The 26895-nt window shown below is 43.4% G+C and overlaps 1 protein-coding gene across 5 annotated transcripts in view; it reads right to left on the reverse strand.

Annotated features, from left to right (window-relative positions):
- Positions 1 to 1299: 1299 nt before the first annotated feature.
- aplp2 (amyloid beta (A4) precursor-like protein 2) overlaps positions 1300 to 26895 on the reverse strand; it is a 100368-nt gene continuing 74772 nt past the window's right edge. For 2 of the 5 annotated variants that reach the window (XM_084065386.1, XM_084065382.1), the window contains 8 exons: positions 24938 to 25066; positions 17368 to 17467; positions 15911 to 16084; positions 13999 to 14034; positions 9113 to 9195; positions 6186 to 6263; positions 4456 to 4611; positions 1300 to 3581 (listed from right to left, as the gene is read on the reverse strand). In XM_084065386.1, coding sequence (XP_083921512.1) covers positions 3480 to 3581; positions 4456 to 4611; positions 6186 to 6263; positions 9113 to 9195; positions 13999 to 14034; positions 15911 to 16084; positions 17368 to 17467; positions 24938 to 25066 — 858 coding nt within the window. In that variant the 3' untranslated portion in view covers positions 1300 to 3479. The remainder of the gene's footprint in view (positions 3582 to 4455; positions 4612 to 6185; positions 6264 to 9112; positions 9196 to 13998; positions 14035 to 15910; positions 16085 to 17367; positions 17468 to 24937; positions 25067 to 26895) is intronic. The other 3 variants (XM_084065384.1, XM_084065383.1, XM_084065385.1) reach the window with 3 other exon arrangements.

Here is a 26895-nt window from a genome sequence, read left to right on the forward strand (position 1 = left end):
GAACTGATCTTCAAGCTAACAACGCGTCATTGATTCAACGTAATTTATTAAAAATACATTTATTTATTTTTATTGAGAAATACAGGTCTTTAGTTTGGGTCGTGTGCTTTACTTTATACTTGGCGGTTTTAGTCCTACAGTATCTAGTGAGCATGACTTTTGGTGAGTCATTGTTTCTAGGAGGATAAATGATGAGTCACAGGTTTCTGTTTTGGTTCTAAAAAAGAAGGGATCACACAGGAATTCAATTCCCCCAGCAGCCTTGTCCAGATATGGAAATAATATAGCTTCATATTGAATGTATAATAAAATAAAGCATATTTATCCGTATGATGCATACTTTCATTATAAGTACATATTTGTCCATATGACCTCAGATTATATAGCCTATATATATAACATACACACACACACACACACACACACACACACACACACACACACACACACACACACACACACACACACACATATACATAACATGTGTGTGTGTGTGTGTGTGTGTGTGTGTGTGTGTGTGTGTGTGTGTGTGTGTGTGTGTGTGTGTGTGTGTGTGTGTGTGTGTGTGTGTGTATATATATATATATATATATATATATATATATACAGATGTGCCACTTCAAAACTTCACATGTCCTGCCATCGCCAAGACAGTAAATTTTCAGGGGATTCCCAGGGCAATAAGAGGGACAAAGAAGGGCATTTAAAATGCTGAATTATTTTGATGATCACTGCTTTTATGATGCTAATTAATTTGAGCAACTGGTCAAATCACCTTTCGCCTCATAATGAGTCTGACACCTTATTCAACACACATTCTTTTGTTCTCATGTATATGGATGTCTGTTGAAGGGAAAAACGGGGGTGTGTAGTGACAACTTCTTTTCAGGGGCAAAAAAGTGCATTTTAAGGGCAGAAAAGGGAGGAAAAACATGCATTTTCAGGCCACTTTCAGGGAAAGAACAGTAACGTGTGAAGTTTTGAAGTGGCACATCTGTATATATATATATATATATATATATATATGTGTGTGTGTGTGTAAGGATTTGTCCTTAATATATGTAAGGACAAATCCTTACAGGTTAAAGGTAAATGTAATTTTCTTTTATAGGTGTGTTAATGGAAACAAGCCCTTAGAGCTTTTTGTGTTATCCTTTTAGCACCATTGTATAATCGTATACACTGTACTATTTGCAAACTGTTATTTAAGTATTTAATCAATCTAATGTGTCCGCTATGAGTGACAAACAAAATGATATAACGATCTGTAATGTGCTAAATAAAAGACGCAGGACCAGGTTATGGAAGTTGTGAGTTTATTGATGTGTTTCCCCCCCCTAACCATAAATCTGTTTCCATTGGAGTGTCAATCAAATTTGTATCACTAATATGTAGAATATATTAGTTCCCAACCCCCTCCCACAATCAAGCAGGCAATTACAAGGTCGAAGCTGTTTGGGTGCATAGTGAGACAGTCACATACGGAAATACTGTCACAGGAAGAGAGAAATAGAAAACAAGAAAACAAAACTTAAAAATATATATCATATCATCATTTCATATAAGAACAATGCACACCACGGGTTGTCCTCTGGAGAAGCCATGATTGCAACATCAACTATACAGGCATACAAAGACAATACTAAGAGAAAAAGAGAAAGAAAACGGATGATTCTAGAATTCAGTTTTTACTTGTTTGTGCCATTCTCTACCTGTAAAAATACACAAAGTTTATAGCTTTTAATCAGAAACCAGCTCTCCAAGCCTTCTGTCTGTCTGTCTGCCTACACAGCCCCCAGCTCCCAGTAAGCCCTCACTGGAAAAAAAAAGAGTCTTTGGATAAGTGGGAAAAAAACCTTTCATACATGAAGTTAGGCTTTCCCACTCGATAATATCTAAGTCTAAAATGGATGAACCCAAACAGAACAATGTGCTACTTTGGGTCAAACCAATTTAGCAATGACGGTTTAGGTAACAATACTGCTACTGTAGCTCACACGGCTTCACCAGTCTCCCCCATCCCATTGTTCTGTGCCTTCGGACCAGCAAAGCAAACAGTTATTCGTGACATGTGTGTAACATTATGTATGTGTGTACATTATGTATTATGTATGTCCCCCAATTGTACTGTCAGATTCAGTTCATGCTCTCCCTGGGTTTTTTTTTTCATTCATTTGTGCAAAAAAAGTTTCTGGCATACATATCGTTACCCGTCATTCCTCTCGGCTACTGCTTGTATGGGAGCTTTTCAGGGACAGAAATATGAAAAAGAAAAAAAAAAGAAAGGAAACACCTTCCATGATACATTCAGCTATGCAACACATGTCAATAGGAATAACTTCAATTGATTTTGTTCATTTTATAAGTATGGGGGGAGGGGTATGAATTGGACTTCTAACATTCATTTGGATGATATGGGCTGAAGGTAGGTTCTGTGAGATGTAACTGAGCTGGGGGCCTGTTTCTCTTTCTGACAGTATGCCTGCTTGCTTATAAATGCTTAATTTATACTCCGTCGGAAATAGACGATCTACAAGCTGACATCGCGGCGCGTTGTGAGGTTGTAGATGTGCTATTTTAGGCGCACAACACCATCATATACTGTATAACAAAGTATAAATCAGGCTTTACACAACTTGTGACCGTCAAGCGTAGAACCGCAATCCCCAGTCGCAGCCTCTTCCTTGGAAAAAAGGTGGAATAAAAACATCTACTCTTTATATATATATATATTTATATTTAAACTGTATATGCATGTCTTTTCGTTTGTTATCATAACAAAGAACGGAAAGTAAATAATTCATGATTTGTATTTTCTTTTCTTTTTTTTCCTCGTTTCTTGTTTCACTATACATTTTTATTGGTACAAAGAACCTTCATATACAAGCGATCTATTGAGAAGAAAAAAGAGAAACAAAACAAAAAACACCAATTCTTTTTTTTCTTTAGCCGTTAAGAAAAAAAACATCTGAAACTGGACACTCGCACAGGAACAGGAAGTGTAGTATCTGCTATGTAGTTGTAGTTGCAATTGAATGATGGTCGTTCAAATACATTTCACTTCAAAGTTTCGCTCGATTCACTGCGCACTTAAAACAAATCAAAACATCCGAAGAAATGTTATACACCTTGATCTGATATACCTGTATTCGTAATTACAGATTTTTTTCTTTTCTTTTTTTTTCTTCTTTTTTGCTGAATCACATTTTCCTGAATGCAAAATGTAGATACATCACCTTTTTCAAAAAGTAAACACATGTCGATCAAAACAAAAGAGCTCTATCGTACAATAGTAGCAGTAGTAGTAGTAGAAGTAGTTAGCATTATTTGCGGATTGTTTTTGAAACAAACCAGTAAAATGGAGTGTGGGATGTAATTCAAATGATTTTGACGATAACAATCTTGTGTTATTGGTCAGTAGTATGTTCCGCCTCCGTCGACTTGACGGCGCCCCCGCCCCTCCTTCCTGTAGGCTCAGGTTAGATCTGCATCTGCTCCAGGTATTTGTAGGTGGGGTTCTCGTAGCCGTGGTTCTGCATCTTGTTGAGGTGACGTTCCTCTGGGGTCAGCATGGGGTCAACCTGTCGCAAAGAATGCAAGAGTCAGGACATACAAGGGAACAAAGGATCTGCTTTTTTGTTTTTTCAAACGTCGATATTATGGGCACTGATCATTTTAGATTCTAGCTTATATTTTGTGAAGATATGGAATATCTTTAACCATATGAACCCTAGCGTTCCTATTCTGGGGTGAATATTCGATGACCATAGCAGATCTACGATCTCACAACACAATGCAATGTGTTGTGAGCTTGTACAGAAGATCGGCTATTTGGGCGAAGAGATTTGATGTGGAGGGAAAAAAGGAAGGGGGGACACCCCAGTCAATCAAGTATAGGGTTTAAGTGGTTAAATGTGACTATTTTCATGCCAAAACCGTTGAAAAGCATTTTAGAAAAGTGTCTAAAACAGCATTTTTGTCATCATCACTTGACAATAAAACTCTCCATTGAAACCGTACAAACAAAATTCCAAAGGTGGGTTGCTGCCATAAAAAGGCACTTACATTGGCGCTGCTGCGCCAATAAAAGTGGTAGCGTGTACAATGGAACTCCTTTTGCATATGCGCATGTCATCAACACCGCGTTATGGGATAGATATCCATATTTAGTTGCTCGGTCGTACGTTAGTGTGTACCGCAATGGGTATTCTGAGAACGGGTACAATGGATACTTTGACAACAAGTACAACCAGAACTATGGGTATGGCATAAATGGCAGGGGCATGCATTCACAACTTGCATCGTTCCCGATTAGGCCAGTGGGTACCGTACTGTGTACTCCAACAACGGATACAGCGAGTACCCTGACCATGGGTACAACGGGTATTAAATAACCAGGTGGGGCATTCATTTCCATCCTGCAAGGTTGCCGACTTGGGTGTTTCAATATCTTACCTCCACGATGCCGTGACTGATGGTCCCATAGTGCCGCTTCCTCAGCAGAACCAGGCTGATCACGATCACTGTCGCTATGGCCACAGCGATCACCAGCAGGCCGATCAGGGCGCTGCTCCCGAAACTGAAGTCCTCTCCCAGTGGACGGTAAGACTCCTGATAGGAAGGACGGGTGCCAGACAGAGAGACACGAGACAATGTAAACAGATATTCTATAGCCGAGTTCTTAAGCTACAGTAAGGTGTGGTGAAGTAAGTACATTTGGCAAGCAATTTAAAAGACAGATGAACCTAATTTATACTTAATTTATGAATTTGTGATTCTTCAGCCTATTTTTTGTTTCAAATGTATTAATGTAATGGTGTTGCTGATGCTGTATGCATATGGTGATCGGTTACATTGTTTACTAAATTAATTAAGTTTTTCTTTGCCGTAAAATATGTTTTTAGCTCAATCCGTGTGACTGTATTACCATATACAAAACATACAACCTTTCCAGTGACCTTATCAATAATGTGAAACATTTTCAAACACCACTGTGTGGCAAACTGCTGATTTACAGGGCAAAATGACTCATTCCCAATCAACTGAAAGAAGCACAGATGTGCTTTGCCCCCCTCACATTCCTCTACTGGTGTATATCACTTTGATTGTGTGTCGTGAGGATAATCATACTCCCCCCCCCACACTTTTTTTAAGGTTAACCTTTAGAAGATTAGAAACAGAATGATAATGTCACTGGAAACGGGGCGACAATGTCAGTGCTAGACAAACACAGTATGTTGTGTTTACATTCCTCCATACGGTGCTGTCCAATTATGTATGCAGGCTTTCACCCCTAAACCTACACCACTACACCAGCTCTCTTTCTCTCTCTCTCTCTCTCTCAAACACACGCACACTGGTGAATCCAGCTGGTGTAGTGTTTGACTGGAGTAAAACCCTGCGTACACAAAGCCCTCCATGGTGCTCGGGAGGAGAAATTATGAGTTTATATCAATGTGTCTCTGACTACCTCGGTCTTGGGGACCCAGAGTACTGCCGGTTTTCATTCTAGCTAGTCAAATACTCATTTAGACCTGGGACAACGGGGTAATGTATTAACCAGCTGTTTACATAATTAACTCGCAGTAGTCTGGGCAGCCATGACCAGAGAATGAGGAACCGCTGATTCAGATTAATTCTACACATCATGAGGGATCTCGCTGGGAAGACTGGAGGATCTGAAAGACGTGAGCGACCAAAAAACAAAAGTTCAGACATGCATGCGTGTCTAGAGTGGAAGACTGTCGTCTATTTCTGTACACGAACCACAGGCAACGACAGTACATTACCTCCACAATGTAATATGGTACATATGACGCAAAACTAATCATATGTAGATACAGTCGCCGGGAGTGGGAGGGGCAGTTCTCACACATAAACCGAGCAAGCTCAGTTTGCGTGGATCTACATCCATCATACGAACTTGGAGGGGGGGGGGGGGGGGGACTTCATGTGTACATTCAGATAACATCCACATACAAACATGCATCCATGCAGGAACAACCCAAACCAACATAGGAGAGAGCCTGAATGTAAAATGTGAGTCGCTGGTGGGATACTGTGGTGTGGTGCCATTTCTTGTGTTGTTGTTTTTGCACACTCCGTACTTCACTCCTGTCTCCCCCCCCCACAAATACTGACTACTCCAGTTCCCCTTTGAGTCCTTTGGAGGGCGCTGTACTCACCAGCTCATCATCATGCATAACGCTGACTCTCTCTGCACTGTAAAGCACTTCTTTAACATCCAGAGACTCATCAATCACCTGTCGACACAGACAGGGGAGCCCAGGTTATACCCACTGCAATGTTTGAGAGACTGTGTGTGTGTGTGTGTGTGTGTGTGTGTGTGTGTGTGTGTGTGTGTGTGTGTGTGTGTGTGTGTGTGTGTCTATGTATGTATGTATGTATGTATGTATGTATGTGTGTATATGTGTGTATATGTGTGTATATGTGTGTGTGTGTGTGTGTGTGTGTGTGTGTGTGTGTGTGTGTGTGTGTGTGTGTGTGTGTGTGTGTGTGTGTGTGTGTGTGTGTGTGTGTGTGTGTGTGTGTGAGAAAGTGAGAGTGAGCGAGAGACAACGAAAGAAAGTCTGTGTGTATTTCTGTGTGAAACACAGAGACAGACAGGGAGAGAGAGATAATGTGGACATAGAGACAGACAAGACGGGCGATCGATACAACGAGAGCAAGAGACAGATCATTAGATAGAGAGAGAATAAGATTGTGTGCTAAAAGTGAACTGTTCAGGATTATCTGTGTTGGGCTAATGATGCACTTGAAGCTGTCCACTACGGTACGTGTTGGAAAAGGGAAAAGGAGGGAGGGTTTGCAAATGCAAGCATTAACAGCAGACTCTAGCTCTTTTCTAGGCATACACAGAGTTATATTTCTTAAACACTTATTATTCAGAGCTCTGATCTAGGGAAGCGCTGAGAGTGAATGTGGTGCGTCTACCTGGCAGGCACAAAAGCAGGGCAGTGTTACAGAGACGGAGCAGTCCAAGATGGTTTCACTCGGGGTAAACGATCACAAACGAATGTCACTCTCTAAGTTATGTCCCTGTCTTCAATACAAACGTCCCATAGAGGCAGGCCTGTGTCATTATTAAAAATCTATGCTGAATATACAGTATGTTCAAGCTTTACTAGACACCTCCCAGAAGGTCACTGTGGGACTATTCAATACAAAATAAAAACATGTATGACCCTTTTTTTTAAATCTTTGATTCAGATGAATGCGAAAATATGTATAGTCAATGGGGAAAATGCACATAAAAGGTGTATTTTTCAAAAATAGGTTAGGTTATGATTGACAGGGAACCTGCCGTTTTAACCAAAAATACCCTGACCCCAGCCTTGTATAAGGTTTTACTGGATGGGAACTAAATTATTGCTTGATTTGATGTTTGTATTGAAGATGGAAAGGTGTCGTGTAGACGCCAGGTGTTGGGGCTACTACGGCGTCAAAGCACCCGTTGATTCGACAACTCAAGATTGCTCCGTCCGCTTACTTGTTGCATTCAAACAAAACAAAACGAAATACAAAAGACGCTTCAAAATCTCACACAAATGACACAGCTAAATACAGAGACATGTGTCTTAGCATGCAAATGACCAAAACGTCATGCAACATTCACCAGCCGAGCAGGATTTATTTTTAGCGGTGCCAACCGCTCTACGTTTGACTCTGTCTGCGTGTCCGTCCGTCCGTTTGTTTGAGCACGGGATGAGCACGGCAAAGAAGCAACACATACAAACACACGCACACACACACACACACACACACACACACACACACACACACACACACACACACACACACGGACTTGGAGATTGCCTATGCCATCTCTCCTCTCATTGGCCACACGTGCCACTGGTTATCAAAGAGGGGTCCAGGGACCCCCAGCGTATGTTATGTCCGTCCGCCCGTATGAGCACGGGATGAGCACGGGATTTTAAACAGCTATAACTCCAGTTTGCAGCATGCCACCAAGTCCAAATTTGGTATGTGGACTTAGACCACCAATAGGGACGAGCATGAATTGCTGAAGTTATAAAAGAGGGGTCCAGGGACCCCCAGCAAATGTTATGTCCGTCCGCCCGTATGAGCACGGGATGAGCACGGGATTTTAAACAGCTATAACTCCAGTTTGCAGCATGCCACCAAGTCCAAATTTGGTATGTGGACTTAGACCACCAATAGGGACGAGCATGAATTGCTGAAGCCCCGCCCCCTCTGTCTTCCCATTGGCTGGCCTTTAAACAGCCATAACAAATTTTGTACATGGACTAAAACCACCAATAGGGACGAACTGTAATTAGTTAAGGCCTGCCCCCTCTGTCTGCCTATTGGCTGGGCTTTAAACAGCCATCATTCCAGTTTGCAGCATGCTACCAAGTACAAATTTCGTAAGTGGACTCAGACCACCAATAGGGACGAACTGAAATGAGTTAAGCCCCGCCCCAAAGGCACCGCTTCCTTCACACAGGGTGTGATTTTTTTAAGTATGTGAGGACATGGGTATTTCTGGCAAAGAAATGAATCATGTGATGACTGTATGAAAAATTTGTGAACATAAAGGCTTGATGAGGAGTTTGTTGGAACGGAAGGAGACGCACATAAAACAGCAAAAATAGCAAAGTGTGCGTTAGCTGTAACTATGGCAGCTACTGGAATAAGCAGAATCATTAAAAGCTGAATTTAAAGAGAGCTGCGTGGAAGCACAAAGGAGAAGTGTCTTCATTACTGTGTGCAGACACAAGGATTATTTTTGATTAGTTCTCCAGTCTGTCAGCACCGGTTACGGTACAGTAACACTTAAAAAGCTGTCAGGACAGCTGTTGAATATTTACAGCGAAAACTCTAATTGTAACGACTTAACACTTCAAAGGACAATATCTTTGCTTCAACACAGCTGCTCTTTAGTTCCCAGATGTCAATTAAAGCCTAATTTATACTTCGTTGTGGCCACAACGTGTAGCTTGCCGACAAGAAACGATCTTGTTGGTGAGCGACACCGCCGTGGCGAAGGATTGTAGTATAAATGTAAACTTTAGGGAGGATTTGAGGCGGGTCTGATGAGGCGGTGAAATAACGACTGGAACCTACTTACCACATTGTTGTTGATCTTGGTTTTGCTGTTGATAATCCGCTCCTCAGCACCGATGAGTCCATCCAACCCAGACATGCCGGAACCTGCAGAAGGGGAGAACGGGAGCGGCGTCAGTTAAACGGCGGAGCAGATCGACGAGGAGCAAAGTGAAGGTGAAGGATCGCCAGCCGCGCATCTAACCCGACATTGTGTTGCTCTGCGACTGTCATTCATGGACAGCTCACTGGTGGTGAAAACAATGACCCCTTTTTCTCCCCCATTCGGCACAGTGTAAGCACTGTAGTAACTACACAGTAAAGTCCCATTGTTAATTTAACAACATAAAACCCTGGCGTCCCTATTCTGGTGGCAAACATTCGGCGAAAATAGAAGATCTACAAGCTCCATGAGCTTGTACATTGGCTATTTCTGAAGATATGCAGTGTAGAGCAACAACAGGAGGGGACCTAGTATAGAGCCCTGGGGTACTCTAGTCAACTAAGCATAATAGGGTTTAAGTGGTTAACTCTGAAGTGTGTACAAATGGAACCAAATGGACCATTACAGGTCCATTTGGTTCCATTTGTACACTCTTCGGAGTTAAATTAACACTTCAAGATTTTGCTGTGTAGATCAGGTCACATGACCCAGCCTCTCCCATCATCACCCTCGACTCATCTTAAGATGTAAACTTGCAGTTAAACAGCCCAAAATCCTCCTCGTATGGGGATAAGGAGTTTTGCATTTCATATCTCTCCATTAGCTCCAGTTCTGAGCTGTGCCGACAGAACCTCATCCATAAATAATTCCATTCCATCACCATAAGCCCTTCTAGTACAGATAAAAAAAAAAGGACAGTAGATCATGCCGACCTGCATAACTGATTCGGCCCAGAAGAATAACTGGGCCAGGGTGTCAAATATGCATGCTAGAAGACTTTAATAAAGGCACAGTGTCTAAAAATACACGCCAGATACGACATGAATACATTAGGAGGTGAGAGAGCGAGCGAGCGAGAAAGAGAGGAGGAGGGAAGCAGTCAGGGCAGCCAGGGTCCTAAATGATGGATGGGGGAGATGGCGTCTGCTGCTAGGCTCAGCTGATCCTTCCTGTGACAAGACGAGGACAATTGCTGCCATTGGATTTAGTCGAGAACAATGGCATGATGTGTGTTTATGGGTTATCGGTCGTCCAGCGCTGATGTCACCCACTGTCACTTCTGCCAGGGCTTATCGAACACGACTGCAGTGTTTACACCAGTCATTCTCAACCTCTTTAATTTCAAGGACCCCGGTTTAATCCGTATCAGGCCATGGAGCCCCATTTGATGTGATTTGTTTCTCATTCTGGGACCCCCCCCCCCCCCCCCTCCAACCTACACTGTAGAATGCTCAAGTGTTAATTTAACTCTGAGAGTGTACAACTGGAACCAAATGGACACGTAATGCATGCGTTCACACCGGCAGCTACAAAAGATAATACAGCATATCTGTCAGAGTTGCCGTTGAAATGTTGATCAATGCGCTGCGCTTGTTGACGCCATGCATGCGTTCCGGCGAGCGAGAAAAATATCAAGGAAAATGTAATGCCTGGAGTTAAATAAAACAATTGGCTGACGGAAAGAATTAGTTACAAGCATATTACTAACAAATTGTGTGAAGAGAGAAGGTGGAGTGAAAATGATTGAACAACTCTTGGTGGATTTTAGCTTTGTAGCTGCAGTTGAAGCCAGCTCAACATGGATGTAGATTTTTTTTAGCAGCTACAAATGTCGAATGTGGCTTTTTATATTCATGTTGGCTTCCACTGAAAATGAATGGCAGCCAGTGTGAACGCAGCACGAGGGTCCATTTGGTTCCATTCGTACTCTGCTGGATTTACAGGCCCGTAAGGCTCCATTTGGTTCCTAACTATCAATCATTTAGCTGGGGACCCCCCTTGAGGGGGTCCTCGAGGACCCCTGCACTCTCACGACACATACAGTACACAACAACAGCACAAACACACGTCAGCAGAATGGGTTCTTAGCACAGGACGCCACAGGATCGGAGGAGGAGGGACTCATAGTTAAAAAGGGAGGGCGTCCATTCCTCACTCACGATAAAGCGCCTATACAGTAATTGTGATTAATTGTTAGCGGAAGTGGGTCACATTGCGCACGATGTCCAACAATTCCTGGAATTACGCTCACAAGGTTAAACCCGGGATCAGACAAAAGGTGACACAACAGCATCAGTGTCTCAGGTCTGGGAGGACAAATTGAGGCAATTTAGACTTGGCTGTGGGGTGAGAAGAATCGCCATGCTTCAAGACGGGGCCAGTTAATCATACAGTACAGCCCCTATTAAGGAGAGAGAAAAAAGAGAGACCTTCGAGGGGAGTGAGTGTGTGTGTGTGTGTGTGTGTGTGTGTGTGTGTGTGTGTGTGTGTGTGTGTGTGTGTGTGTGTGTGTGTGTGTGTGTGTGTGTGTGTGTGTGTGTGTGTGTGTGTGTGTGTGTGTGTGTGTGTGTGTGTGCGCGCGTGTGTGCGCGTAATTGTATTAACCCATTGAGACCTGGAACGCATCTGTGTCACTTTAGATTTCTTTGGCTATTCAAAAATAGCAGATCTACAAGCTCATAGCGCGGCACCGAGTGCCGCGCTATGAGCTTGTAGATCTGCTATTTTTGAAAAATCTTGAAACATTTTTTTTTTCAAAAAACTGATTTAGAAAACTTTTTTTTTTTTTTTTTTTTTACAGGGGGCACGGTGGCGCAGTCGGTAGAAGGTCCTGGGTTCGATTCCCGCCAGGGACGCTGTGGGCGCTGGGGGCGTGTCTTCTCCTCCACGTCATCAGTGCCCATACCCAGGGTGGGGTTGGCGAAAGGGCCTACTCTGTGTGGAGTTTGCATGTTCTCCCCGTGTCTCCTAGGGTAGTTAATACCCTCACAAAAACATGTAGTAATCCTGGTCGCTATACCGCCTCCCCCATGACAGCCGGGGCGCCTGATGGAGGGGAAGGGAACTGGTTGGAATAACGTGTTCCTTCCACGCGCTACGTCCAACCAGGGAAACTCCCCCCTGTCAGGTGACAAGAAGGTCAGTTGGCTCTCATGCACTGAAGGAAGCATGAGCTCGGCCCTGGCCTCCCTGGCTGTGGGGGACTGGTGTAGCGCTGGTGTAGGGCTGGTGTAGCGCCCAGGATCACTTAGGAAATTGGCACCGGGTGAAAAATAATGGGTTACAAAAATAGCGGGATAAAAAATTATAAATAAAAAAGAAAACATTTTTAATAATCGCCTCAGGTCTTAATGTGTTAATATACTTGTGAGGGCCAAATATCCCCACAACTATAGTAGAGTTTGAGAGATAGATATTGTAAAGCACAATTTTAAATTAAATTGTTGTTATCATGGTTAACAAAGATTTGTAGAGCAAAGGTCCTTATACACAGGGGCGTTAATTTCATGCGATTAATTCACATTAATTTGAACTGCTGTTTGCTAAGTACATCCACACAGATCGCCAATATTACACGGTGATAAAGCAATGTAATTATTTTTCAAAACGAGGTCGATTTTTCAACAGGAATAAAAGCATCAACCCGTATGAATGAGGCATAACCAAATTATTCGCCGACACATTTTCGGATCGTTCATTCGTCATGCTCCCAGTGTGTGCGGACCTTTACGCTTACAACTAGGAAAAGATTAAGGCTAGGGATAGGATTTGATAGGAAAGTATACTTAGCTGATCTACAAGCACACAATACAACGCACTTTCAGCTTGTAGGTTGGCTATGTTGTTGTGTGACACCGGCGTGTAACTAAATACACAGTGTAACTCAGGCTTTGGAGTAAGGGGTAAGAATGGCACTGATAAAATTGTCATCCTAAAATGTTGATGTCGTCATAAGTATATTAATACACAAACATATGTGTGTGTGTGGATGGGAGGGTGACAAATCCACCGAGGGCGTGATGACGGGGACAGCAGCATGAGTGGAAAGTCTCTCTCCAGGAGGGGCAATGATGACTGTGACCTCGTGTCTCTGTGACTGTGACTGAAGGCTGATTTAAACTTCATCGATCGACTGTGTTGTACAACAAAACATTGGCGCAGTTTCAACCGAACAGTGGCAAAACTTTTTACGGCGTGGCTCTCTCGGGGCGGAGCCGTCTAGGATCGAGTCTTCCTTTTTAATCGTTTAATTCAGTTGAAATTACGTCTTTTAAGTATAAATCAGCCTTGAGAAGCGCTGTCATTCGTGCTTTCCAGAGTCAAGTGGCAGTATAGCAGCCTGGGAATGTTTCAGGCATGATGAGTTGATTTATACGGCGAACCGGGAACGCATGATAAAGAGAATGGATAATAGCAAAGATGGCTAGTGATAAATAAACAAACAAGCGAGCTGCAAAAGCAGGGTTAAGCAAAGACCCCAGACGGCACAGAGAGGGACAGAACAGAACAGAACAAGGGGTGCAACAGTTAATGGAACTAATCGATTTAATAGTTTAGAAGAAATGTGCTATTTATGTGTGACATAAACCGTTGTACTAAGAACTATAAAATAGGGCTTAAGTAAGTGCTTAATCAGACTAATCAATTTAGTCGAAAAATCAATCAGAGTTTTTTTTCCTGTCGATTGGTTGATACATACAAAATTAAACATGATTAAAAACATGCTTCTTGATTATTCAATTAATCGAAAACGGACTCGATAGAATAATCGCTAAGAAAATAATGGATAGTTGCAGCCCCAAATAGAATAGAACAGAACAGAACAGAACAGAACAGAACACAACAGAACGCAACAGGAGAGAAGTGGAACAGAACAGATGGAGGCTTCAAGGGTGGAGGGAGAGGTGTGTGTGTGGGGGGGGGGGGCAAGAACAAAACATAAGAGAGAGGGAGCACAGGGCACCAACCTTTCTTGAAGGCACGTGGGGAGTCTGATAGATCGCCTTGGCATTGGAAATGAGCAAAAGAAAATAAAAAATAAAAAGACAACGAACGGAAAGAGGGAAGGAGAAAAAGAGAGAGAAAACAGGATTACCATGCTGTGTTAATTGACTGAGACAGGACACCCCCAGCAGCGAGGAATCCAGAATCAATCAGGGGCAAGAGCTCAAATCAAAGGATGCGCTGCTCCAACACTGGCCGCAACCCAACATCTGGGGGGGGGGGGATGTTTTCTATTCATTCGTGACTTTATACCTGTGACGTGCCTCCATTTCTGCAGATACGTCCCATACCTCGCTTTGTTGTTTGGCTTAAAGGTTCAGTGCCTTTTTTGTTGTTGCAGGGATGACATTTAACAATAAGCAGCGAGTGGGACTATATTTTATTTTTAACCCATTAAGACCTGGAACGCATCTGTGTCACTTTAGATTTCTTTGGCTATTCAAAAATAGCAGATATACAAGCTCATAGCGCGGCACCGAGTGCCGCGCTACGAGCTTGTAGATCTGCTATTTTTGAAAAATCTTGAAAACATTTTTTTTTTGTTTTTTTTTTCAAAAAACTGTTAGGATTTAGAAAACATTTTAAGAATCGCCTCAGGTCTTAAAGGGTTAAAGGTTTCGGATCAAGGGTCTGGAGGCTTTGAGAGTTTATCTGGATTGCACTAGTGTGCTGGGCCGCAGGGAATTGTGCAGTCTCCGATAAGCCCAAATCCGCCGCAGGGAGAGCGGTGCGGTCTCTGATAAGCCCAAATCCATGGCTCCGCAGCAACACAATGTTCTCCACGCCCCCCGGTTCAGCAGCTTGGGTTTGATCAGTAATATTCTGCAGAACTGTGTAGCATGTGTGTTTGTATGTGTATGGTCTGTCGTCACATCTGATCATACCCTACGCAGCGGCACGCCAATGCGCTCAAAAGCCATTATGCTCACGGAGGCCATTTTCTCTCTCCTACTGTAATCATATTTCTTAAAAATGTGACCCAACTTGGAAGCGTCCTTGGCAACAAGACAACATCATTTCGGAGGTCAACACCTAAAGCCTTGTAGATCAGCCGAAAATAGCTGATCTACAAGCTCACAATGTGTTGAATTGTAGATACGCTGTGAGCTTGTATAGATCCACTATTTTCTATTATTATCTATCTATTTTAGGCACACGTCATACGGGGATTTTAAATGTAAGCATGAGTTTCCCACAGTTTTCCAATAGAATTATTTGCATTGGATTTTGGACAAATTAAGAATATAAACTCTGTAGCAACTCTTGTTCGTCAAGATAATCTCCTCAAACCATACACAATTAAATATCAGTGAAATAAAACAGCTTCAAATCCACGGTTGATATATTAACAGGTATAATTTATGCCGTAGGAAAGAAAAGGCTTAGGCTAATTTATTCTAACCACAGACATTATTTTCTGCATAAATCAAAAACCTGATGGGGGGGAAAAAAGCATTTTGAAATGCGCTGGAGGAACCCATTGTGGACTCACTTCCTGCCTGCATGCTATAGTCATTGTTTCATAGGTTTAGAAGAATGAGATCATGCTGGACAGCAAAAGTATTGTCATTGACAACTGATGTAAACATATTTTTTCTATGTTACATTATTAATACATCTAATTGGTAAAATGATTTAGCTGTGCGGCATGTTAGCAATCTATATAACTACATGGAGGCCTACTGTGCTGTTCTTTCAGAATGTATTGGCTTTCTCCATCTCATACTATAGATGCATTGAGTAGTGATTTATTACTTATTCGCATCTGTATTGTCCTCCATTGTTTTTTCATATTTACATTTGAATCTACTTGTATTGTAAAGCATAAACGTAAGTCTTTGTATTAGTATTATTAATATTGTTGGATCCTCTCACCCTCTGGTTCTGGATGGGAGCCCAGGGAGTTGACCTGGAAGGGGCGGTAGGGTTTGCCCTCGGAGGCGGGGAGCTCCATGCTGTCCTCTGAAGACACGGTGACGTCTGGCTGGGACTCTGAAATGGACGACAGGAACTGGTCCATGTCTGCTTTCTGCTCCTGCAGCAGCTCATCTGCAGAGGGGGACAGTAGTTACTGTAGTAGCTCATCCTCTGAGGGGAACAGTAGTTTAGGGATACACTCATCTGCAGAGGGGGACAGTAGTTAAGCAAGCACCAGTCTGCAGAGGGGGACAGTAGTTAAGCAAGCACCGGTCTGCAGAGGGGGACAGTAGAAGACCTGGAACTGTGTCATTTTTAGATTTGAGCTAAAAAGCATTATTTTACACTTTGGGCTATTCAAAAATAGCAGATATACAAGCTCATAGTTTTACAGGTGAAGCTGAAACTGTCACAAAAAAAAACAATCTGGATCATTCAGTGTTACACACTGAATATCTCAATCAGTAAGCTGTAAGCGGATTCAGCAGAACGACACATAATGTACTTTAGGAGGATCGGCTGTAATGAGAGTGACTAAGACGAACCCCACACCAATTACCGCACCATTCTACTGCAACGAGTAGCTGCCAAAAAAAAACTCCATCCCCTTTTCTGCAAACTCCCAATTAGTATTTCTGTAACCCAGAGCTAGTCTGCACATCTCCCAGTGAGAAGCGGCATTGAAGATCCGCTGTGACCCAGTTCTGTCAGTCTCCACGCCACGCCACGCTGTGACTAAAGAAAATTCGAAACAACAACAACAACAACAACAAAACACCACGAGGAACAACATATTTTGGGGCCGGTTCACCTCCCCCATGTGCTATATATGAGAAGAATGTACACAGTCCAACTGCTGGGGAATCGGATGTTGGGTTTTAAAGCCTGATTCATACTTTGTCACGCACGGCACCGCACTCAACTCAGTATAAGTCGGGTCTAATTGTGCCGAAGAAAGCTGCCGGGTAAGATCAAAGCAGGAAGCGCCATTATCCTGCCAGAATCAGAATCACACACACACACACACACACACACACGCACACACACAAAGACAGAACACTTCAACTCTCCCATTACAAGATGGCTCAGTGCGCCTGTCTGTTTTACAGACCACACCAAAGCTGTCGTTTTGTCATCCAGTATTTGTGTTGACGACTTTGGGCCTTTGCAAAAAATCAGAGAGCAATCTCTGAGATTGCCTTCCTGTCAGCCAGGCCCGGAGGAGCCTCCTATAAACCTATAAATTAGGCATTATATCGAGGGCGATGGACTGTATCCGTTCCGCACCTACTGTAGATGAATTCCATTAGCATTTTTCATGTCGTTCCTCTCCACCCTCAGCCTCTACTGCTGTATCCGCCAAACTGGCCCGGGGAGGTTTGTGTGAGGTGTATGTGTTTTTCGTGTCTACTCACCGATCTCGTCCTGAATCTCCTCGGCGACGTAGGGCACTTTGTAGAGCAGAGACATGCTCTGGTTCATCCTCTCCTCGATCACACGCAGGTGGGTCATCACCTAGCACCCGCAAGACACAGAGGGAACATGCTCAATCGTGCACCGATGTGCTTCAAATAACAACACAGTTGCTTTGGGGTGGCGGCGGAGCAAAAATGCTGCTTTCAGAAAATATTTCACAGATATTACTTTTATAGTCTTTATGCTCCATCAATATTTTCACATTTAAAGTAATGTGGGGGCAGCCAACTCCCTTTTTGGAAAGGTTTATTGCATTGTTCATACAAATGTATTGTCTGGAACTCTGGATTGTTATATTATATATACAGTATATTAGATATTCTAGAATATGTGCATTCCAAGGAAGAGGTTGTTTTAACAACAAAAAATCTTGTATGGGAGTCCCTGGCACAAAATATTTTCAGATGGGGGTCTACGGACAAATACATATTAATCTGGGGGTTGTTTGGTTTAAAAGACATTAGGAAGCAAGCACGAAAATAAGCAACTACACTTAAGAATCAAGCCCAAAGTAGCTTATAAGCAGACATGGCAACACTGGTAAACGGCAAACCCCGATATGGGGCTCCCCACCCCCCCTACTCCCCTACCTTCCAACCTACTTCCTGGGCGTGGACAGGAATAAGGTGAATAGTAAAATAATTCCTCTGACAATGAATTCTATAACTATTCCTCTGACTCTTTTCTCTTAACCACTTGCAACCCTTAAGGGACCCTACACGCTGACCGATATTTGAAGTGGTCGGCGAGTAAACAGATCGTTAAGCACTTCACACTGCCCGACTCTCTTTCTTGAAATCGGGCTATACATATCGTTGTGGTTCTCGCACGATTGATTGGTCGGCGACAGGGGTTCAGTCATTGCAAGATATTTCACCAATTTGTGATCCCGAACCCAATACATACATTTGTTTTTATTACAAACGTCTCACGAAAACGTGAAAGGCTCCCGTGATATATGCGCGAGACCGAGACAGGACGCTAATGATTGACATTAAATAATTCTCTCTATTTCTCTGTATGTCTCTCTCTTTCTCTCTCTCTCTGAAACAAACGTTTCAAAAAGTCAACCACGATGCATTTCAGATCAGAAGCAGTGTTGCCGTGTCCGCTTATTATAAGCGAGTTGCTTGTAAAAAATATTGGTGGTTGCGTATTTTTTAGCTTATTTCTAAAGTGTAGTTGCTTATTTGGCCTTGTTTCCTAATGTTGTTCTTTTTCTTTGAAAATAGCTGCGACGCGTTGTGAGCTTGTAGATCGGCTATTTTATTTGTATATAGGTTTAAAGTGCCCATGCGGCCTACAGGCCTAGTCGCTTCTGTTGTGCTTGTTTTCATAGACCTGGTTGCTTATAAAAAAATATCGGTGGTTGCGTTTTTTTTAGCTTATTTCTAAAGCGTAGTTGCTTATTTGGCCTTGTATCCTAATGTTGTTGTTTTTTTCTTTGAAAATAGCTGCGACGCGTTGTGAGCTTGTAGATCGGCTATTTTATTTGTATATATATAACCTCTCGCCGAATGCACTTTATCGGGGTGGATCTTCTCGGAGTCACCGCGCGAGCAGCACCTCGGCAAGGAACGGCCGATCTTGACTGAGATCGGTGGTTTTGTCGGCGAACACCAAAAAAGCTCCCCGACAACCAAATCGGGTCAAATATAGTACAGTGTGTAGGGGTCTTAACCGGAGTCCCCCAAGGGTCTATACTAGGCTTTTTCCCCCTCTACACAAAACATCAAAACAGCCGTTCTACAAGCTGCATTGCGATGCATTGTGAGCTTGTAGATCTTATGTTTTTGCGGAATGTAAGCCCCAGGATAGGTACGCTAGGGTTCATGTGGTTAAGCTTGAGACAAGAGTCAGTGGAAACCCCTCAGTATAGCACTCAGTGTGCTAACCACGTAAGCGCAACACCCTGAGTGCCAATCAGTCTTTTCGTTCCTGACTGTCCTATGCTAATATACTGCCACTTATCTATTCCTCAAGGACGGTAGTGGAGAACGAGACACCGTCCGGAATCCTGTGGGTCTGACCTTGCACTGCTGCTCGCTTTTTGGTTCCTCGCGATGTTGGCAAAAGGAAGCAACAAGCACTTATGGCAGGAATGTGCCAGCTAAATGCCTGCAATCTCAAGATGTTATCAGCACACAACGTGGGTGCAGTGCCCCAGAGCTGGCAACAGATGGCAGTGACGTGCCTCTCTCTCTCTCTCCCACTGAAGGAACAATGTCTGCCCCCCCCCCCCCCCCCCCCCCCCCCGCCCCCCTTCCCCAACCACCACCACCAACTCCCCACCTTCCCCGGCTGCACCTTCCTGTCGATGTTTGACAAACAATCTCATTAGGAAAATGACACATCACGGTGTTAGCAAAGAGAGATTTCTCCTGCCTCCAGCAACAGCTGTACCTAGGCTAAAGGCACATGGGGGGGGGGTTTATGGGCTTTATGAAAAGCAGCTGCCGTGATCACACCGGCCTCCCGTCCACCCCATGCCATGAAAACTCAAAATGACACACGTGTATAAAAACGCACCACAACAACAGTGACCCCATCACCATCACCACAATCACGAATAACAATGGAATCTCTTCTGATGCATTTTTAAAGTCACGTTACATGCGTCATCCGCAGAGGGGGAGGGGCTTCATAAACAGTGGCTCTGTGCCTGATATGCAGCTCACTGGGGAACCGGCGGTGGAACAGAGTGCATGCACACGCACACAAGCTATGCTAGAAAAATGACGCACGTCAGCTTTCCATGATGCTTGCTGCCTCCCGGCTGCCACACTTCTCCTAAATGAGACCCTTCCTTGCTTTAACAGCTCAGTTTTGGGTAATGGCGGTGGCCGGCTATAAATGGTGCCTAAGGGCCCTCACACGCACACACGCTTACGCGCGCGCACACGCACACACACGGCACACACACGGCACACACACACACGAAATACTGTAGCATCCAGCCAAAATCGTTTCTGCCTGTGCACAGGCTCCGAAGTCCAGAATTGCACAAGATGTTCATGTTTTTCTGCAGAGCTGTGGTGAATGAGAAGCTCTTTCGCCTCCTGTCAGACCAGAGCGCTCGCTCTACTTTGAGGTCTCGACAGCAGAGCCATCAGGCTCCTTTTCCTGACCTCCTACACAGAACAGGATGGCAAGGTGCTGAGTTACACATCATTATCTCGCTCCCCGGCTTGAACAAGGAGAACAACAGTGTGAAATAATAGAATTTCCGGAGCCTGTGGAAAGTAGTTGTATGGGGTGTGCCGCATTTTCTGTGCCAATACTGATTTAGATATCTCAAATAGAAAAAAGGACCATGCTGCTGTCAATACAAGCAAGAAGTTATGGCTGTTTGATTTCCTAAATCTTTTCTTTCAGGGTCAAATTTTGGCTAGACTTTTCAAATCAATCCTCAAATGTATTAGAAAGCAACAATAATGTAGCTTTGACACAGAAAATAATGGCACAATGATATTTATTGCGTTGGATGACCTATTGCAAGAAATTGTCAAGTCCCCGCAAATTGATTTTCAAACCGTGCTGAAATGAAAATCCTGGAAAATCAGACAAACCGCAATTATGCTTTGGAAAATGGCCAGCAGTAATGTCAAGTACACCGTACCGCGAGTCATAGTCAATGGACTAATCATGCCTGACCGCGAGTGCTGATCCTTTACCTTCATCACAGACACACAAGAGATTCTTGGGACTTGGATTATTAACATAAAAGGACTTTGTTAATTATTTTTACACGTTCAGTGTTAAATGAACACTGAGGATGTTGCTGTGCAGTATCAGCAGCAGTCTGATCCTGGGGATGCAGCGTACCGCACCGCCACTGTCATTTAGACCTGGGAGGACATCAGGTTTTTTTTTAAGATTTATTTTTGGGCTTTTATGCCTTTATAGATAGGACAGTAGTCTGACAGGAAATGGGGAGAGACATGGGGAGTGACACGCAGCAAAGGCCGTCGGGATTGGGAGTCGAATCCGCGACAAGATTCGCCTGAAATTCCCCCTATACCTGCATATCTGTCTAAATACCTCCAAAAAGTTAGTGACACCCACAGTCACGAAACTAGAGGGAGCGTAAACAACAATCTGGTACCATCCACCCATAAAACAAACATGGGCAAATTCTCCTTCTACAGCACGGCCACCAAGGTATGGAATAGTCTAACCCCATCCCTCAAAAAATGCAGTTCGCTGGGCTCTTTAAAACAGCCCTAAAAACTCATTTTTCTGGAGGCCAAAAGAGGAGGTAGTACCAGTTTCCCGGTAGACAGACGACCCCCTCCCCTTTTTTGTATATATATTTTTTTTCATGCTTTTTTTTGTACATAGTGGTATTTTTTCTATGTATTTTTATGTTGATTTTTGAACAGTTTGGTTGCTACTATATATATCTATGAAATTAATACCAAGGACCCCAACGGAAACAAGTCCGCTAGGACTTTTTTGGTCAGACCTTTAAGACAAAAGTATTATAAATGTAACTGTGTTGTTTTACATTCTTTTTGCCCAATAACATTTTCAATCAATCAATCAAACGCTGTCAGGCTACATTGAGCCTCAGTGCCTGGACCGCTACGCCAGCGGCCCAGGCCGAAAACCAGGTGAATGTTAATGTTAATGTTCTGTGTCTAGTGTTAATTATAAAAAGGGACAATAACTGTAGCCGAGGCACGTCTGCAGTGTGGTTGTAGGTATTCTTATGAAAAGGACAGAGTGCGAGGGGAATATTATTTGGTCTCAGGGCAGGCTGCAAGCGTAATTTCATTATTTCTTAAACATATTTATTTACCCAGGGTATGTTCTCTGAGCACCTGTGCTCTAATGCAGTGGGTTTCAACCTTTTTTTGCGTCAAGGACCCCCAAATTGACAAATATTAGCCCAGGGACCCCCATTTGAAGAGATATGCCAGGGACTCAACCATTTTGATTTCTTGGGGGTCCCAATCTACACAGTGGTATCATCATCGGTATTCATTTAACTCTGAGAGTGTACAAATGGTTCCATTTGTACACTCTGAGTTACAGACACACAAGGTCCAATTTGGTTACTAACTATTAATTTGTCTGGGGACCCCCTGGAACCCTCTCAAGGACCACTGGTTGAGAACCATTGCTCTAATGATTCATTGAGGCCCTGCTTCAAACTCAGCTACGCAGTTACACAAATTCACCCCTGGTAGCTGCACAGTCCAACCACAGTCTGATATGTGGAGGCTGGGTATTCAACGTGTGGAGCAATCTATTATTAGAGGTGGTGATCGTCTCAATAAATTACCTCAGAGAGAGACATATTTTTGGGGGGGATTTTTACTTTTGATGCTTTGGTGCATCCAGGTCTTAATGAAGGAATAGATTTCAGACCTTTTCTGTAAACAGTCTGATTGACGTTTGAAAAATGCCATGAGGTATTTTGAAGTTATTTAATTTTTTATTGTATCTTTATAGTGGATTTTTTTATTATTATAAATATCACTGAGACTAATGACTTTTCGACGCTTCACAAATTACCAACTTAGAATATATAGTACAATATGCATACAATACATCATACATATATTTAGACCCACACAGGTCGAAACTGGTCTGAATTCCCCTTATGGGGCTTTTTAATTTGCTTCGCTATCGCCCCCTCCTCTGAGCAAAGCCCCTAGTTCCTCTCAACTAATTCAGAGGAACTTGAACATGCAGCCAAATGCTTTTTCCAAATGGCATGCCAGTCAAAATGCTTTATTTTTTTACCATCCAGGCCTTTCGGCCTGCCTCTGATATGATGCCTGTGCCTCTACACCACAGCCAAAATGTCTCTGGCCCACCATTCAAAAATGTGTCTCCTCCAGTGTTGACTAAGAGATGTATTAGACAACATCACTCACCACATGCCACAATTTGATCCCAACCCTGTCCAGGATTGTGGTGTAGTCGATCATTTAAGGGACATTGACTTCTTTCTAAAGGATTTCCCATATGGTACCACTGCACGACGGCAAGTCAGCCACTGTATACTGGCTCAAGTAATGCATTTTTTTTATCAAAGATTTGCAGCGGACACAGACACGTTTGTCCGTGTACGGACACATTGATGACTACGTATATAAACTCTGGGTGTGACGCCCTCCTCTTCAGTCGTTCAGTATGACCATCTGACTACTGGTGACCACAAGGCCTCAACACGGCCTGGTTCTGCCCACAGCCCGATGTGGCTTGTGGCTCTCTCTCTCTCTCTCTCTCTCTCTCGCTCTCTCCCTGATGACCTTTAGGACAGTATAGGACACTGCGGCTCGGGGTTCCCAAACCTGGCCCCACAACAACCACGTCTCTCTCAGCTGTTGCTCCTCTCTACTGGCTGTCGTATCTGCACTCCTGCCCGACTCACCCCTCTCAGGTGAGGTGGCTCCCAGGCACCAAGCGTCTTCAACTACGACACTACGACAACTGCTCTTCTGCTTGGCCTTATGCTGCGAGGCATACAGCCCTTTGACCAGCTCTGACCTGGGCATTCCTACAGACAGCCCGGCCTGCCAAGGCTCATGCCTGCCTTTGCCGAGATGAAAGGAGTAGCCTATGATAAACTGCCAAAGGTGTCGTTCCTGAACCTACTGACCAGCCACAGCCACAGCCTTCCCGCTCTCATCTGAAATAGCGTGAATTTAGTATTCAAAAATGGAGGACATTTGTCAACGGCCTATGCACCCTGGAGGAGCAAAGGGCTTAAGTCAGTAAGTCAAGTATTCAAAAAGACTGTACTGTGCTAATGCCACTGATGATGTGTTCCTGAAAGTCTACCATCCAGATCACAGCCTGCCTGTACTCCACCACGTTGCCAGGACGGACGACGTTCATCACTGGACCTTGGTCACATCACATTAAAACTGTAATGTGTGGCAACTCAGGAACACCTTTGAATAAGATTAATTCAAGCTGCTCATGATCAATTCAAGCTGTTCATATTTGACTATTATTTAGTTTAACTGTATCTCATATATCAGACCATTGTAGATGCTCTCTGTCAGGTAATGTCTACTGTCCCAGGCAGTATCTGAACAGTTATACTACTAATGTCATCCAGACAGTATCTGAACAGTTGTACTAATGTCACCCAGGCAGTATCTGAACAGTTATACTACTAATGTCATCCAGACAGTATCTGAACAGTTGCTTGTATTGCTTATATCGCTCTCTCTCTCCCTCTTTCTCCATTTCTTTCTGTCTCTCCTTCTCTATCGGTCTCCTGCCCCTGTCAGTTCCTCCATCCAGGACATATATATGCCGTCTGCAAACCTTGCAGGATTATGAAAGATCAGGACCATACCAACCATGGCCTGTTTCAGATACTATGAGATGGCAAGAGGCTTTCGTTGCCACAGGCAGTAGATTGCTAAAGAGCAACTTCCCCCGGACAATACGGCTTATGGACGAACAAGCCGGGAAAAAGAAAACAGAATAAGCTTGGAAAACGCTAATTGTTTCATTGTGCATTCAGTCCTGAGAGCCACTGACCTGGGACTTCATCTGAGCAGCCTTCTCGGGGTCCACGGCCAGGACGTGCTGGTAGTGACGGATGGTGTGCTGACGGTCTTTGTTCTCAGCGCGGACGTACCTCCTCAGGGCCTGGAGGATGCGGTGGGGCTGTGGGTAGGTGGGGGGAAGGAGAGGAAGGTTAGGATAGTCAACCCATCAGCGACAATACACCAGTGTTGATTTCGTCGACTAAAACTATGACAAGAAATGTTTGTCGACTACCTTTTTTTACTGACAAAAACTAAGCTACGATGACTAAAACTAAGACTAAATATATTGACAATTTCGTCAACAAATAAAAACTAGACTAAAACGTTAGTGAGGGAGCTAATGGAGAAGAGATCCAGTAGAACTAAAAGATAATGTGTTGTTTGGTTGTGCTCGGGAGTTGCGCTCTGAAAATAGCAGATCTGCAAGCTCACAACCTTGTAGATCGGCTATTTTCAGCATGCAACCAAGTGTAATATCAGCCATTACGACGCCATCAAGGCACCACCAACATACATTTTAGTCGACTAAATCAACTGTAGATTTAGTTGACTATAATCTTATGATACTCAGTCAACTAAAACTAGAGAAAATGTAAAACATTTCAGATGACAAAAATATGACTAAAACTAAATCAAAATTTGCTGCCAAAATCAACACTGCAATACACAACTACTGCTGGTGCTTTGGATGTCTGCAAGTCTGTCATCTCGCGTAGCCAGACACTACAGCTCCGCCTACTCTCTGCCTGAGGAGCGGAGAGGGGGCGATGCCTGTGAAAGGTCTGGCTATGCGAGACTAGCACGTCTGGTACAGCGTGCAGCAGGTTGAAAGTGTTCTAAGTCTGTGGGTTTGTGGGTTTATATAAATATTCAACCAATGAAAAGTAGAAAGGACCTTGTGAATAAATAATTAACAACATTTCCTCTATTGGAACACAAGGTTTTCATCTGACAGTGTGACGATATGAAGCCTCATATCGATCAGTACAAGTTTGTCCAACTCAGATTCTGTTGCGTGCTACTGCTAAGCACCACTCTGGCAAAAGGGATAAAAAAAAGACCATTAGCTAAGAGGAATAATCAAATAAATCATGACACAGGGATTATGGCTGAAGGTTACAATGTGATAGACTTTGTGCCGGATTTTAGGATGTGTGCTTTTGTGTGGCGTTCCACCGTCCTGCTGATGGATTGGGAGTTGGAAGAGGCTCTTTTAATGTCATGAAAGATTACCAGAGAATTATCCAGTGCTGGGCAATGGGACAATAATAATACAATTATTATTATCATCATTATTAATATATTTATGTATTGTACAGTATGTTGCAAGTTTCCTGTCAACTCCCCTCAAATGAATAATGTAGCTTAGACTTCTTAGACTTCAAGGAAAAGCAACAGAGAGAGAGATTCATTGTTTTCATTACACTATTGGAAGACACATTAAAACTGACAATATCTGTGACATCTAGACACATTTTGTCTGATTGTCTAGATGGCTTTGAGTGTGACTTATTAGTTGCGCTGTGCGAAATGATTGTGAAAGTATTGTAATCTGTCTGTCTGTCTGTCTGTCTGTCTGTCTGTCTGTCTGCGTGCGTGCGTGCGTGCGTGCGTGCGTGTATGTCACGCAGACAATTACTTCACCAGGGTGTGCTAAAAACACAGCTCAACTGAGCACACCTCTAGGAAGAGGAGAAAGTGTATGGACAGATGAGATCCTGAGTATTCCCTGCAGTCTATTGTAAAGTCTAATGCAGCACAGTCTAATGCAGTCTAATGCAGCGCTTCCCAGCCTGAAGGCCCAGTGCTAAATAATTGGCAAAACACTAACACTTCATTGATAACATGATATTAATATAAAAAGATCAATGTAAAAAACAAAAGTGGTACCGATAGATAGGAACTTAAAGTATACTACGTTAGTTCCATTGATCGAAGCCAGAACAT

The sequence above is a fragment of the Gymnoscopelus microlampas genome (genome assembly GCF_963454915.1).
Source record: "Gymnoscopelus microlampas genome assembly, chromosome: 8".
Lineage (NCBI taxonomy): Eukaryota > Metazoa > Chordata > Actinopteri > Myctophiformes > Myctophidae > Gymnoscopelus > Gymnoscopelus microlampas.